The sequence below is a fragment of the Protomyctophum bolini genome, assembly GCF_963924005.1.
Source record: "Protomyctophum bolini genome assembly, chromosome: 21".
Taxonomy (NCBI): domain Eukaryota; kingdom Metazoa; phylum Chordata; class Actinopteri; order Myctophiformes; family Myctophidae; genus Protomyctophum; species Protomyctophum bolini.
Window position 1 is genome coordinate 30,264,238 of NC_137882.1, and position 12,500 is coordinate 30,276,737.

At 46.6% G+C, this 12,500-nt stretch overlaps 1 protein-coding gene across 1 annotated transcript in view; it reads right to left on the reverse strand.

Moving 5' to 3' along the window:
- Positions 1–12,500, reverse strand: part of scn5lab (sodium channel, voltage gated, type V-like, alpha b) — a gene marked incomplete at both ends in the record, with an annotated part of 143,496 nt that overhangs the window by 87,580 nt on the left and 43,416 nt on the right. Inside the window, 6 exons of the mRNA XM_080793847.1 lie at positions 1,010–1,130; positions 3,463–3,588; positions 4,664–4,918; positions 5,975–6,142; positions 7,658–7,855; positions 12,440–12,500. The exon at positions 12,440–12,500 is cut by the window's right edge and continues 81 nt beyond it. Coding sequence (XP_080649973.1) covers positions 1,010–1,130; positions 3,463–3,588; positions 4,664–4,918; positions 5,975–6,142; positions 7,658–7,855; positions 12,440–12,500 — 929 coding nt within the window. The remainder of the gene's footprint in view (positions 1–1,009; positions 1,131–3,462; positions 3,589–4,663; positions 4,919–5,974; positions 6,143–7,657; positions 7,856–12,439) is intronic.

Consider the following 12,500-nt stretch of genomic DNA (forward strand, 5'->3'; position numbering starts at 1 on the left):
CTCAGTAAACTATAGTATTTCGTCCAGGTCCTGACCATGCTTGCTGGGCTATAGCATCAGTCTGTATAGTCTGAAAACTATAGGATGCCAGGCCAACAAATGAACCTATAGCATCTGTCTAAATAACATGCCATCTAATGCAGGGGTCTGCAACCGTTTATTTTTATTTTTACAAAATGCCTTGTTTTTTTATTTTCTAGATAGTGTAGGCCTACCATGTTAATTTTAATGACACCACATAAGAAAATCCCGACATATTTTGATTGTCCACAAATATAACCTTTTCCCTTCCTGTTAAAGAAATGTTGTCTCACATTCTTATAGAATGATAATTAGACTCAATAAATTAGAGGCAATAACTCGACTCCCTCCACGGTCAGAGTTCACAGTTTTAATGAATGTAGAATTATGTGCAGGATGTCATTTACATACAAATGTGAGGCAGATAATTTATTTGACTATCCTCTCTCTCTCACACGCAATGCCAGTGATCAGCAACCTTGGTTGCCCACCTCCGATCTAAATGACATTTTAACCTTTGCATAAGACTGCATGGCCGTGCGTGTGTGTGTGTGTGTGTGTGTGTGTGTGTGTGTGTGTGTGTGTGTGTGTGTGTGTGTGTGTGTGTGTGTGTGTGTGTGCGCACGCACGCACGCGTGACCATACAGTACTTGTGAGGCCCGAATGTCCCCACAAGTATAGTAGCATTATAGAGTCATAGACATTATTGTGAGGTCCATTTTCCTGGTCCTCACAACTATACGCTTGTTTTATTGATTTCAGAGATTACTAAAATGAAATGTTTTCATGACTATATTTTCGACTCTATAAGCTTACCATTAAATATGCCCCAACACTGAGAGAATGGCATTCATAAAGTTGGAGGCCTAAAATGTAAATGTCCAAACAAGTATAGTGCGTTTGTAAGCTTGTGCGTGCGTTTGTTAGTGTGCGTGTGCGCATGCATGTGTGTGTGCGCATGCATATGTGTGTGTGTGCGTGCGCGTACCTTCGATGGCGTCGGTCAGGTAGCTGGCGGCGCTCAGTGCTCTGTCCCTGCTCTCCATGTCCTCCCTGGACACCGGCCTGGCCAGCAGCATGGTGCTGAGCTCCGTGGAGGACGTAGGGACCTGAACGCACACACGCACACACACACACACACACACACACACACACACACACACACACACACACACACACACACACACACACACACACACACACACACACACACACACACACACACACACACACACACACACACACACACACACACCTTCATTTGATGTCATTGTTCGATTGAATAGATCGTTTGCACTGAAGTCTGATTGAGACAGACAGACAGACAGACAGACAGACAGACAAGTTCAAAAAGATGTTCCAGCGCATGAACTGCCCTTCACTTCCTACAGCCGACAGCAGAAGTGTCTCTTAACTCTAAATCTACGGCGCTATAGCTCTCCATGGTTTTGACCAAAGCGACCGACGTGATCTGTGATAATTTTTTGACTGTCAGCAGCAAAGCATCTCGTGCTTGCATGCACGGGAACAGCTGTTGAACGTGAAATATCTCCATCACTTCCCAAACAATGTGTTCAGTTTAGTGAGAGAGCTGACATGCCAGGTTTTGCATCCTGACATAAGCGATAATATGCACTCCACGCACACACACGCACACGCACACAGTACTGTTAAGGGAGTGCATCTTTTCAAAGCAGTACCTCCATATGGCCATGGAACCCTGGAATGTGATTTTAACGAGCGGATTTGAATAATGACCCGGGAGCCGAGGTGAGGAATGTTTTAGAGTCTGTATAACGGTGCACCACCGTAGCAGCCGCGCACGTGTATAGGAGTCAGTACTGCTGTATGGGGCTAACCAGGTTAAAACTAAACCCGTTGCCGGGTTAAAACTGACCCGTGACTCCCGACATGTGCGGCTGTATGGGTTAACCAGGTTAAAAGTATAACCCGTGGCAAGTTAATCCACCACCGCAGGGACTGGAGAGAGAAGTCTTCCTCTCCCTTAATGGCTTGCATGACACTTGTGTCAATGTGGGCATGCGTGTGTGAAGCACGGTGCAGGCAGTATAAGAGAGTATAGCGACATGCTTTGATCTCGTGCTACCTGATGCTATGTGGGCTATAGTTACAAACATTGAACTATCCCGTTGAGATAGAATGAGCACTTCCGCTTTCGTATAGGATGCATAGGATCCATATCATGATATTATTAGACTGTAAATTGTCTGTGGCATAAACGTGTTCTACAAAATATAAATATCGGAACAGGACAAATCGGTATCGGTATACTCAAATGTTCGGATTCGGATCGGGAGCAAAAACACGGGACATCCTTGATTGCACTGTGTTGCAATTGAATGTCATCGGGTTGCATTTGCATCAGAAGTCCAGTCTGACTATACAGTCCAGCAGTAGTCAAGTCTCGCTCTATTTCGGTCCAGTCCGGTAGGCCTGTCGCGTTATCGCTTCTTTTTGTGTTTCATTGTGATAATCCTCCCTATATAGAGTGTGCTGACCATGAGTTCCCCAGTTAAAAGACCTAGTTTTTGGCTAGGTGCCTTCATCCAATCAGGATATAGAGAGGGGCCTTCCACCAATCATGATTGAGCGGGGGCGGGCCTTGGTGTGCTGTTGGCCTGTTGCGTGTCCCCCCCACTGTAGTGCGTGCATGTTCACATCTTGTTGCCGGGGCGGACCAAATCACCCAAATCACTGAATGCTCCTTTAAAGGTATAGTTTATAAAAAATGTTTCAAAACGTAGACATTAGAAAATGTCAGAAACTATTTCTGACATTTCGGGTGAACTATATTCACTATGACGAACAAGTCCTGAATAGAGGGTATAGCGCATGACATCATCAAACCAGGGAGTTATGCAGGGATGCCTACAGTACCGAGTGGCTAAAAACTACTTTCTGGCATTGACAGCCCATTCATACAGACAGAAAAGACATTATCTAATTGCATTAAACGACATTATAAACAATGTTAAACTCACTTTGCCACTCGATTTGCGAGACATGTATAGTGGACGTTGTGGTTGAGAGTTGTTTAAATAGTATTCAATAGGAGACCAGGGTCATCCCGGGTGGGTGAGTGGTGTGTGCATGGCATGCTTGTGTGTGTGTGTGTGCGTGTGCGTGTGCGTGTGCGTGTGCGTGTGCGTGTGCGTGTGCGTGTGCGCGCGCGTGTGTGTGTGTGTGCGCGTGCGTGTAATTGTCCTCACAAGTATACTGCATAGTAATGGGAGTTATAATGACAACACGGTCGTGCAAATGTCATTCAAAATTCAGATGTTTGGAATGGCTGACGCAGCCCAACATTGTTTCCACACACACACACACACACACACACACACACACACACACACACACACACACACACACACACACACACACACACACACACACACACACACACACACACAGTATACTCACACTCTCCTCCTTGACCTTGTCCATGGTGCAGCCGAGCAGGGGCCCCTGGAGGGCGGTGGGGGAAACCCCGTTCTGCTCCACTCCAACAAACAGCTTCCCATTTACATTTAGACTTGGATAGAACACCTGTGCGCGCACACACACACACACACACACACACACACACACACACACACACACACACACACACACACACACGGTACATGCCATTATTTAATCTCTGTGTGCGTGTGTGTGGGGGGGTCTATATTAAGACATGACAGAATTCGCTCCAGTGGATCAGAGCTAAACAAAGTGAGGAATCACTTTGTGGCTTTGGTAGCCCCGCCCCCGAGGCTCATAGCTCCAGTAGAGGCCGCGACCTTCCAGCGGCATCATTTAAAATTAATACATAAAAAATTACAAATAAATACGGTGGTGGGGAAAAGAGAGAAACCCAGTCTATTCTATAGGTCTGCTGTTTTTTTTCCTTTTCAGTAAATGAAAGGAAATTATGCAAATCTTATAAATGTTTTAAAACAAAGCAAGTGTGGCTCATCAAAGTTTACTCTTCATGTGACCACCGCGCTCTGACTTTAGGTCCATTGCCCGTTCAAATCATATCAAAACTAATAACGGTAAAGGGTCGCACTCACGAAGACTGCATTTCAATAGTGTATTCTTGGCATTTTGAACCAGGAGGCAAATATTTCGGCTATCCAGCCTTCATCAGTGTTCATCACATGGATTAACCCTGGGTGTTAATCCATGTATACCATAGAATATTAAAAGGATAGAGACCGGACCGGACTTCAGTGGAAGTTGCTCAGTGGCAATTTGAAGCACCCGGGAAAGAGTGCCCGGAAGTTAACAAGTATAACTCAATGGCTCGCGCGAGCGGAAGTTTATCCTATAGCCTATAGCCTATAGACCTCAAATTTGAGGTCCAGGGCATGTTAAAATACGCACATGACGTCATGAACGTCCGTCCACCTCCATGAAAGTGCCGCAGTTCCACTTTCCGCCAGTAGGTAGTGGCAGCTTCAACGTTGGATAGCCTTTACTGGGGGGCTTAATGTACAGTATATACCCTGTATTCACAAGACAAATGCCCTTATGGGCTGTGTAGTGTATTGTTCTTTCTGCTTTGGCAATGTAAACGTATGTTTTCTCATGCCAATAAAGCCCTTTGAATTGAATTGAATTGTATAGTGTAGCGTACCTGGGAGCCGCGGCTGTTGGTGCTGTAGGTGCTGGGCCTGCGGGGGTTCCAGGGGTTAATGGGCGGGGGGGGCCCCAGGGAGCCCGTCGTCTCCACCTGCACCACGTCTCCGGGCACGCTGAACTCGTCGTCCGCCATGTCGCCCTCGGAGCCGCGGCTCCGCGAGCGGTGCAGGCGGAAGTTGAAGATGGACGACACCTGGCTGCTCCGCCGCGTGCGCACCGACACCGACCTGGACAGGAAGGGGAGGATGGACTGGGTGTGGAGAGGAAGAGGAGACTAGTGACATCGTACTCCTAAGAAAAAATGCATTTGTTTTCTCTGTCCTTTTGTTCTCAAATATTATTAGTTATGATAATATTCAGCACGGCGGTTCATGAGAGAAACGGGACAGCTGAGACGGAGACGGTGTATAGGAGAGACAGACAGTATAGGACAGCCGAGAGGGAGACGGTGTAGGAGAGACAGACAGTATAGGACAGCTGAGAGGGAGACAGTGTAGGAGAGACAGACAGTGTAGGACAGCTGAGAGGGAGACAGTGTAGGAGAGACAGACAGTAGGACAGCCGAGAGGGAGACAGTGTAGGAGAGACAGACAGTGTAGGACAGCTGAGAGGGAGACAGTGTAGGAGAGACAGACAGTAGGACAGCCGAGAGGGAGACAGTGTAGGAGAGACAGACAGTGTAGGACAGCTGAGAGGGAGACAGTGTAGGAGAGACAGACAGTAGGACAGCCGAGAGGGAGACAGTGTAGGAGAGACAGACAGTATAGGACAGCTGAGAGGGAGACAGTGTAGGAGAGACAGACAGTGTAGGAGAGACAGAGACAGTGTAGGAGAGACAGACAGTAGGACAGCTGAGAGGGAGACAGTGTAGGAGAGACAGACAGTATAGGACAGCTGAGAGGGAGACAGTGTAGGAGAGACAGACAGCAGGACAGCTGAGAGGGAGACAGTGTAGGAGAGACAGACAGTAGGACAGCCGAGAGGGAGACAGTGCAGGAGAGACAGACAGTAGGACAGCTCAGAGAGAGACAGCGTAGGAGAGACAGACAGCGTATAGGAGAGACAGAGACAGTGTAGGAGAGACAGAGACAGTGTAGGAGAGACGGACAGTAGGACAGCTGAGAGGGAGACGGCATAGGTGAGGCACAGGAGACAACTCTGTAAGGCCTAATGTATACTTCGTCACGCAGTGAAGTATACATTGGGCCGGTCGGGTCTGAGGAGACAAGTGTCCTCCTTTTTTTTTTTTTTTAGGGGACACCAGTCTATTCGGGCCCGTCCTTTTCCTCGTCTCCTCTGTCCTCACCTTACCCCCCTCCCCCACCCGCAGCAGGTTCTCGTCTGATTGGTTGACTACCTCGACCATCAGCGCTTGGCTCCGCCTCCGCCCCTCCTCCTTGACGGAGGGCGGGCAGAACGGAGACATGTCTGGAGAGAGGGTGGAGTCTGTGTCCACGGGCTTCTGCACCGCTGTCTGGGAGGGGGCGGAGACACTGTTAATATGTTCTTACACAGACTCGTATACAACTATGCACATTGTTATATACTTGACCTCCTATAGCTAAATGGTTTAATGTGAGTTTTAGTTGAAATGGTTAATGGGAGATTTAGTTGAAATGGTTAATGTGAGATTTAGTTGAAAGCTATCTGACCAGTCAGTCAGTCAGTCAGTCAGTCAGTCAGTCAGTCAGCCAGCCAGCCAGCCAGTGAAAGTCAAGTGTTATTATTTCATAGTTGAGTGATCAGTTAGCTAGTTCTGGTTTAGTATTTATCATGCATGATTAATCCGCATTGTCCGCTATAAGAATGTACTATTGTATTGAACTGTCGGCATTTGCAGGTATTTTCATTTTGTAATATTCATATGTTTGAGTGGCGATGGAAAAAAGCCTTTTGTGTATAAAATGACGAAGGCTGCACATTCAATCAGTGTTTTCTGCGGACGCTTTCAAAAGGTACCAAAAAAAAAAGAAAACAAATACGATTCAAAAGTTTGAACTCCGTGCATCAGTTGGCCTAATAAATCAGTAATACAAAATGCACTCTACTATAATTCTACATCTGCAGTCCAGAAACAGTATCGATCAATCAGACCACGATGACAATAATCAGTAATCGGATATATCGGCCCAAATCTCTACAGGCCTATTGCACATCGCTAGTATTAATAAATGATTGGAGGCCGGCTTCAATCACTCATTAGTTGGCGAGTGAGTGAGTGAGTGAGCGAGTGAGTGAGTGAGCGAGTGAGTGAGTGAGTGAGTGGGTGAGTGAGTGAGTGAGTGAGCGAGTGAGTGAGTGAGTGAGTGGGTGAGTGAGTGAGTGAGTGAGTGAGTGAGCGAGCGAGTGAGTGAGTACGTATCAAATGCCATCAAACAAATGCTTTTGTTGTTTTTTTAGGCCATGCACCACAATGCTTTTAAATGGGAGTCACATGGTTTGACCAAACATTTGTGTTTGATTGCTGACTGCTGGTGGTATTATGTATTATGTGGTATTATGTCATGTCAGCACTATCAGAAGATGTGACCCAGGTAAAGTAATCTGTCATTCTGCAAGTTTAACTAAAGTTTTTTCCATCTGTCCAAAGTCATTTTTAGGGGCCTAAACAAAATATTTGCACCGGGGCCCATCGCCAGGTCCTTTTGCCCCTGGACACAACCTTGTTGCATGGCTGTCTTCTGCCCTCCCCCCCCCATGCAAAAAGGTTGTGTCTTCAAACCATGTGACTCCCATTGGAAATGCATTGAGGCGGCCATGACACACAGGACACAAGTGTGTCTTGCGTGTTTCTTAGGTGTGAGTGAGGCCTAAAAAAACTAAACAATTACCAAAATTATGTTTGATGGTGTTTGTTGATACGTGAGTGAGTGAGTTTGGTTGTTAGTTTGTTAGTTGTAATTAGTTAGTAATAGTTAGTTAGTTTGTTAGTTTGTTAGCTATAGTTTGTAAGTTAGTTCAGCAGCATTCATATTGGAGGTATATCTACCTGCTGTTCTTTCTTCAGTCTCTCCACGGCCAGCTGGAACTCCTTCTCTTTCTGCCAGGCCTCAGCGATGGTGGCCTGGTTCTGTTCCTCATACGCCATGGCCACCACCGCTAGGATGAGGTTGACCAAGTAGAAGGACCCCAGGAAGATGACCACCACGAAGAACACCATGTAGGTCTTACCTGCGGACCGCAACGTCTGGACAAAATACCCTTTTTTATTATCTTACTTTGAAGGCACTGTGGGTAACTGGCCCAAATTTAAAATATGTAGCCTATATATTTGTATATTTTTCTTTCACCCCAAACCCAGCCCGCTATGAGCCACTATGTAAATTATGCTGGGGTGTTTACCTATACATCCCTCTGGCTGTATTGGTTTGGTTTGGTTTGGTTTTATTCCACTGTTTTATGTTGACGTTCCACTGTGTATGTTGACGTTCATCCCAGGGACAGGGACGTTTCTGTGTGTGTGTGTGTGTGTGTGTGTGTGTGTTGGGGGGTCAGGGGGGGGGCTTTGCAGGAGCTCTTAATTGAAGCTTTGTACTTCAAAGGGAAATGTGCACTGAGTTGATCGATTGGGCCGTACGAGTGTCAAACCCGTTCTGTGCTCCTTAGTGTTCTCTCTAATCATTGAATCATTGAGGGGGGGGGGTCTGTGTGTGTGTGTGTGCGTGCGTGCATGCGACACACGGATCTAGGATTCTACGTGCCTTTAAAATGGCATTCTAAATTGTTTTTTTTTTTCACTTTGTTTTCTACTTATTAGGCAATGTCTACTTTTTGACTGCTAATTTTGATGTCGTTTCACTCCAGCAGTTTTAGTCATAGCAAAGTCATAGTATAGTTTAAGTTGACTAAATATCACATGATTTCAAGTCGACTAAATCAACTGTTGATTTAGTCGACTGAAATGTGTCTTGGCAGGGCCGTGGCGCAGTCCGATTTACACCGCACATACTCCTACAGGCTGGGAGCGGATAGCCTGTGAGCGGGGAGTGTTGGTCGGGAGGAGTAGGACGTCCTCCTGGTGGGGGCTCCTCACTGGCAGGTGAGTCAGTATATACGACAGCAGTGACAACACACACACACATGTTTGCGGGGAGGAATTCATTGGCATAATGACTAAATGGGCTCTATATGCACACAAGAACTCGGACCCCTTCCCTACTTCCTTCACAGGGGTTACTGCTGAGCTAACGTGTTAGGTCTCTGGTCTAGGGGGGGCAGGTCGTGCATGCGATTCTCACACCGATTGGTTCACCGATCTGTCCGTCAGCCCCGGCCCCTTCTCTCAATACGTACTATGCTCAGCGAATGAAACCATCGCTGTGGGGTGCTCAGCCGATCAAATCATCGCTATGGGGTACACACAAACAGACAAGGCTGGGCATAGGAGGGGTTGTTGGGTCGATCCGAACTGCCCGGACACGGTTGCTTGTTCTGTTGTTACCAGACAGTGGCCCTGAAACTGGGAGGTCGGGGTTCGATCCCCGGCCGAACCAAAACTGTAAAAAGGCTGTAAAAATGGGACCCAATGCCTCCCCGCTTGGCACTCCAGCATCAGTGGGTTGGATTGGGGAGTCAAATCGACTAATCAAATGATTCCAGAGCGCGGCATGCACGGCCGCGGCTCAGCGCTCCAAGAGATGGGTCAAATGCGGAGAACAAATTTCACAGTGGTATAACGTGTGTGACAATTTGTACGAGTTTGACTTTGTGCTGCTGCTGCTGCTGGTGGCTGCATGGGGTGACTGGCCTGGCGCCTCTTGTAGCTGTTGTTGGTGTTGTGGAAGAGGTCACGGCGCTTCTGGAATGTACAGATATCCATGTTTATTTTTGCCAAGTTGAACACACGCGCACACAAGTTCAGCGGCTCGTACCTGCGGTGTGTGTCTGACTCACTTCACTTTTTATTGAACTTTTTTAAATTGTCCTTAAAAAAAGAGAAAAATTGCACCACTGGCTGCCAGGGGCGTGGGTATCTCCGTGCACGACTGACACTCTTGTCACATTGTTTACATTGTTAGGGATTTTCTCCAGTGTGGATAAGCTGGTGTGTCTTCAAGTCACCTATCTGGTTGAAACTCTTGTCACATTGTTTACAGTAGTAAGGTCTTTCTCCTGTGTGGATATGCTGGTGTTTCTTCAGGTTACTCGAATTACTGAAACTCTTGTCGCATTGTTTACAGTGGAAAGGTTTTTCTCCTGTGTGGATACGCTGGTGTTTCTTCAGGTTACTCGAATTACTGAAACTCTTGTCACATTGTTTACAGTAGTAAGGTTTTTCTCCCGTGTGGATATGCTGGTGTTTCTTCAGGTTACTCGAATTACTGAAACTCTTGTCACATTGTTTACAGTAGTAAGGTTTTTCTCCCGTGTGAAGACGCAGGTGTGTCTGCAGGTGACCTAACTGATTGCAACTCTTGTCACATTGTTTACAGTAGTAAGGTCTTTCTCCTGTGTGGATATGCTGGTGTTTCTTCAGGTTACTCGAATTACTGAAACTCTTGTTACATTGTTTACAGTGGAAAGGTTTTTCTCCTGTGTGGTTACGCTGGTGTGACTTCAGGTGATATAACCGACTGAATCTCTTGTCACATTGTTTACAGTCAAAAGGTTTGTCTCCCGTGTGGATAAGGTGGTGAGATTTAAGATGACCTAACTGACTGAAACTCTTGTCACAATGTTTACAATGGAAAGGTTTATCTCCAGTGTGGATACGCTGGTGTGTCTTCAAGTCACCTATCCGGTTGAAACTCTTGTTACATTGTTTACAGTGGAAAGGTTTTTCTCCTGTGTGGATACGCTGGTGTTTCTTCAGGTTACTCGAATCACTGAAACTCTTGTCACATTGTTTACAGTCAAAACGTCTTTCTCCTGTGTGGATAATCTGGTGTAACTTCAGGTGACATAACTGTCTGAAACTCTTGTCACAATGTTTACAATGGAAAGGTTTTTCTCCCGTGTGAAGACGCAGGTGTGTCTTCAAGCCACATAAGTCACTGAAACTCTTGTCACATTGTTTACAGTAGTAAGGTCTTTCTCCTGTGTGGATACGCTGGTGTTTCTTCAGATTACTCAAAAGATTGAAACTCTTGTCACATTGTTTACAGTGGAAAGGTTTTTCTCCTGTGTGGATACTCTGGTGTAACTTCAGGTGACATAACTGACTGAATCTCTTGTCACATTGTTTACAGTCAAAAGGTCTTTCTCCTGTGTGGATACTCTGGTGTAACTTCAGGGTACTCAAAAAACCGAAACTCTTGTCACATTGTTTACAGTGGAAAGGTTTTTCTCCAGTGTGGACACGCTGGTGTTTCTTCAGGTTACTCAAAAGATTGAAACTCTTGACACATTGTTTACAGTGGAAAGGTTTTTCTCCGGTGTGAATACGCAGGTGTGTCTCCAGCTGACTCAAATAACCAAAACTTTTGTCACAATGTTTACAGGCGTGGGGTTTCCTTCCGGTGCAGCTTGTCTGATCAGTCTTCACTTCTCCTGGCTCGGTCTCGGTAAGCTCGGTAACAGTCTCGGTAAGCTGTTGACGACGACGCAATCTTGGTTGGTTCGTGTCTTCTTGTTTCTGGCCGTCTAGAGAGCTGTTCTTCGTCCGACAGGCGGCGGTGGGGATCTGGCCATTGCAATGCATTTGGCAGTCCAGGTCATCGTGGCTCCTCTTTGCGTATTCACGAAGGTAGACCTGAGACGTCGAGCCGTACGGAGGTTCGGTAAAGCTCACCTGAGTCTGGGGAGACCTCATACCTTACGGGGGAGCTGTAGTTATTTCTCTGAAAATCTGCTATACAAGAACTGTGGATTGAGTGTATAGATGTTCTGCAGCGTAGATTTCCACTCACTTAAGTCAAAAATACCTCAATTATCTTTCTGAAATCTAAAGAAAAGAACAGTTGTTTCACACTTTATGTAGGCTGAGTTCAGAGCTCACCGACGTCTCACACAACACAAACCATCACCACGCCTGACTAACGACACCACTTTGTTCAGGCGCAGCTACAGTTTGTGCATGTGTCCTGGATTTGGCTATATACAATCTGATTATAATGCAGTTTCAAACGATCAGGGATCCAAATGGACCTTTATGCATTTATGTAACCCTAACAGGTCCGTTTGGTTCCTCTGTTACGCTCTCAACAGTTAAATTACGTTTGATTTTAAATTAGAACCACGTACTGCACGCTAAACGGAACAGAGCCTTAATTAGCATCATCGGTAACACCTGTGAAGGAAGTATAGGGAAGTGGACCGGAAGTAGCGTATAGGCTTATAGGTACGTCACTATACTTGCCTATCGGGACCATGCCTCTTTAGCCGATGGGTAACGTACTCGGAATGTTGATACGAGGTCCCGGGTTCGCCTCCCGGGCCGGCGCTACATTGGTGGCAGCGGTGTGTATGGGTTCTGTATCCCCCACAGACTAGCACCGTTGATAATACTCGACAGCACGTACCCTGCCTGGGGGGTGGGAGGTCGAGCATAGCTCCTGGCTGGAGAGCGTGGACGCGCTTCCAGGTGGGGTAAGGAGACGCGACGACCACTGTAGGCTATATGTGGCTGCGTTATACTACTTGCCTATCGGGGCCACGGGGCTCTTTAGCCGATTGTTAACGTATACGCGGCTTGTTGATACGAGGTTCGCCTCCTGGCCGAGGCTACAGTATAGGAAGAGTTATTCTGTGTGCATATAGAGCCAATTGGGGGGAGGGGGAAAAAAAGAGAGATGAAAAAGCAAAAAGCAAATAATAAATTGCACAGTTATACCTGGTGGTAGAGGTTCTCCCAGTAGTCCTGGGTCATGAGTCTGAACAGAGAAAGGAAGGCC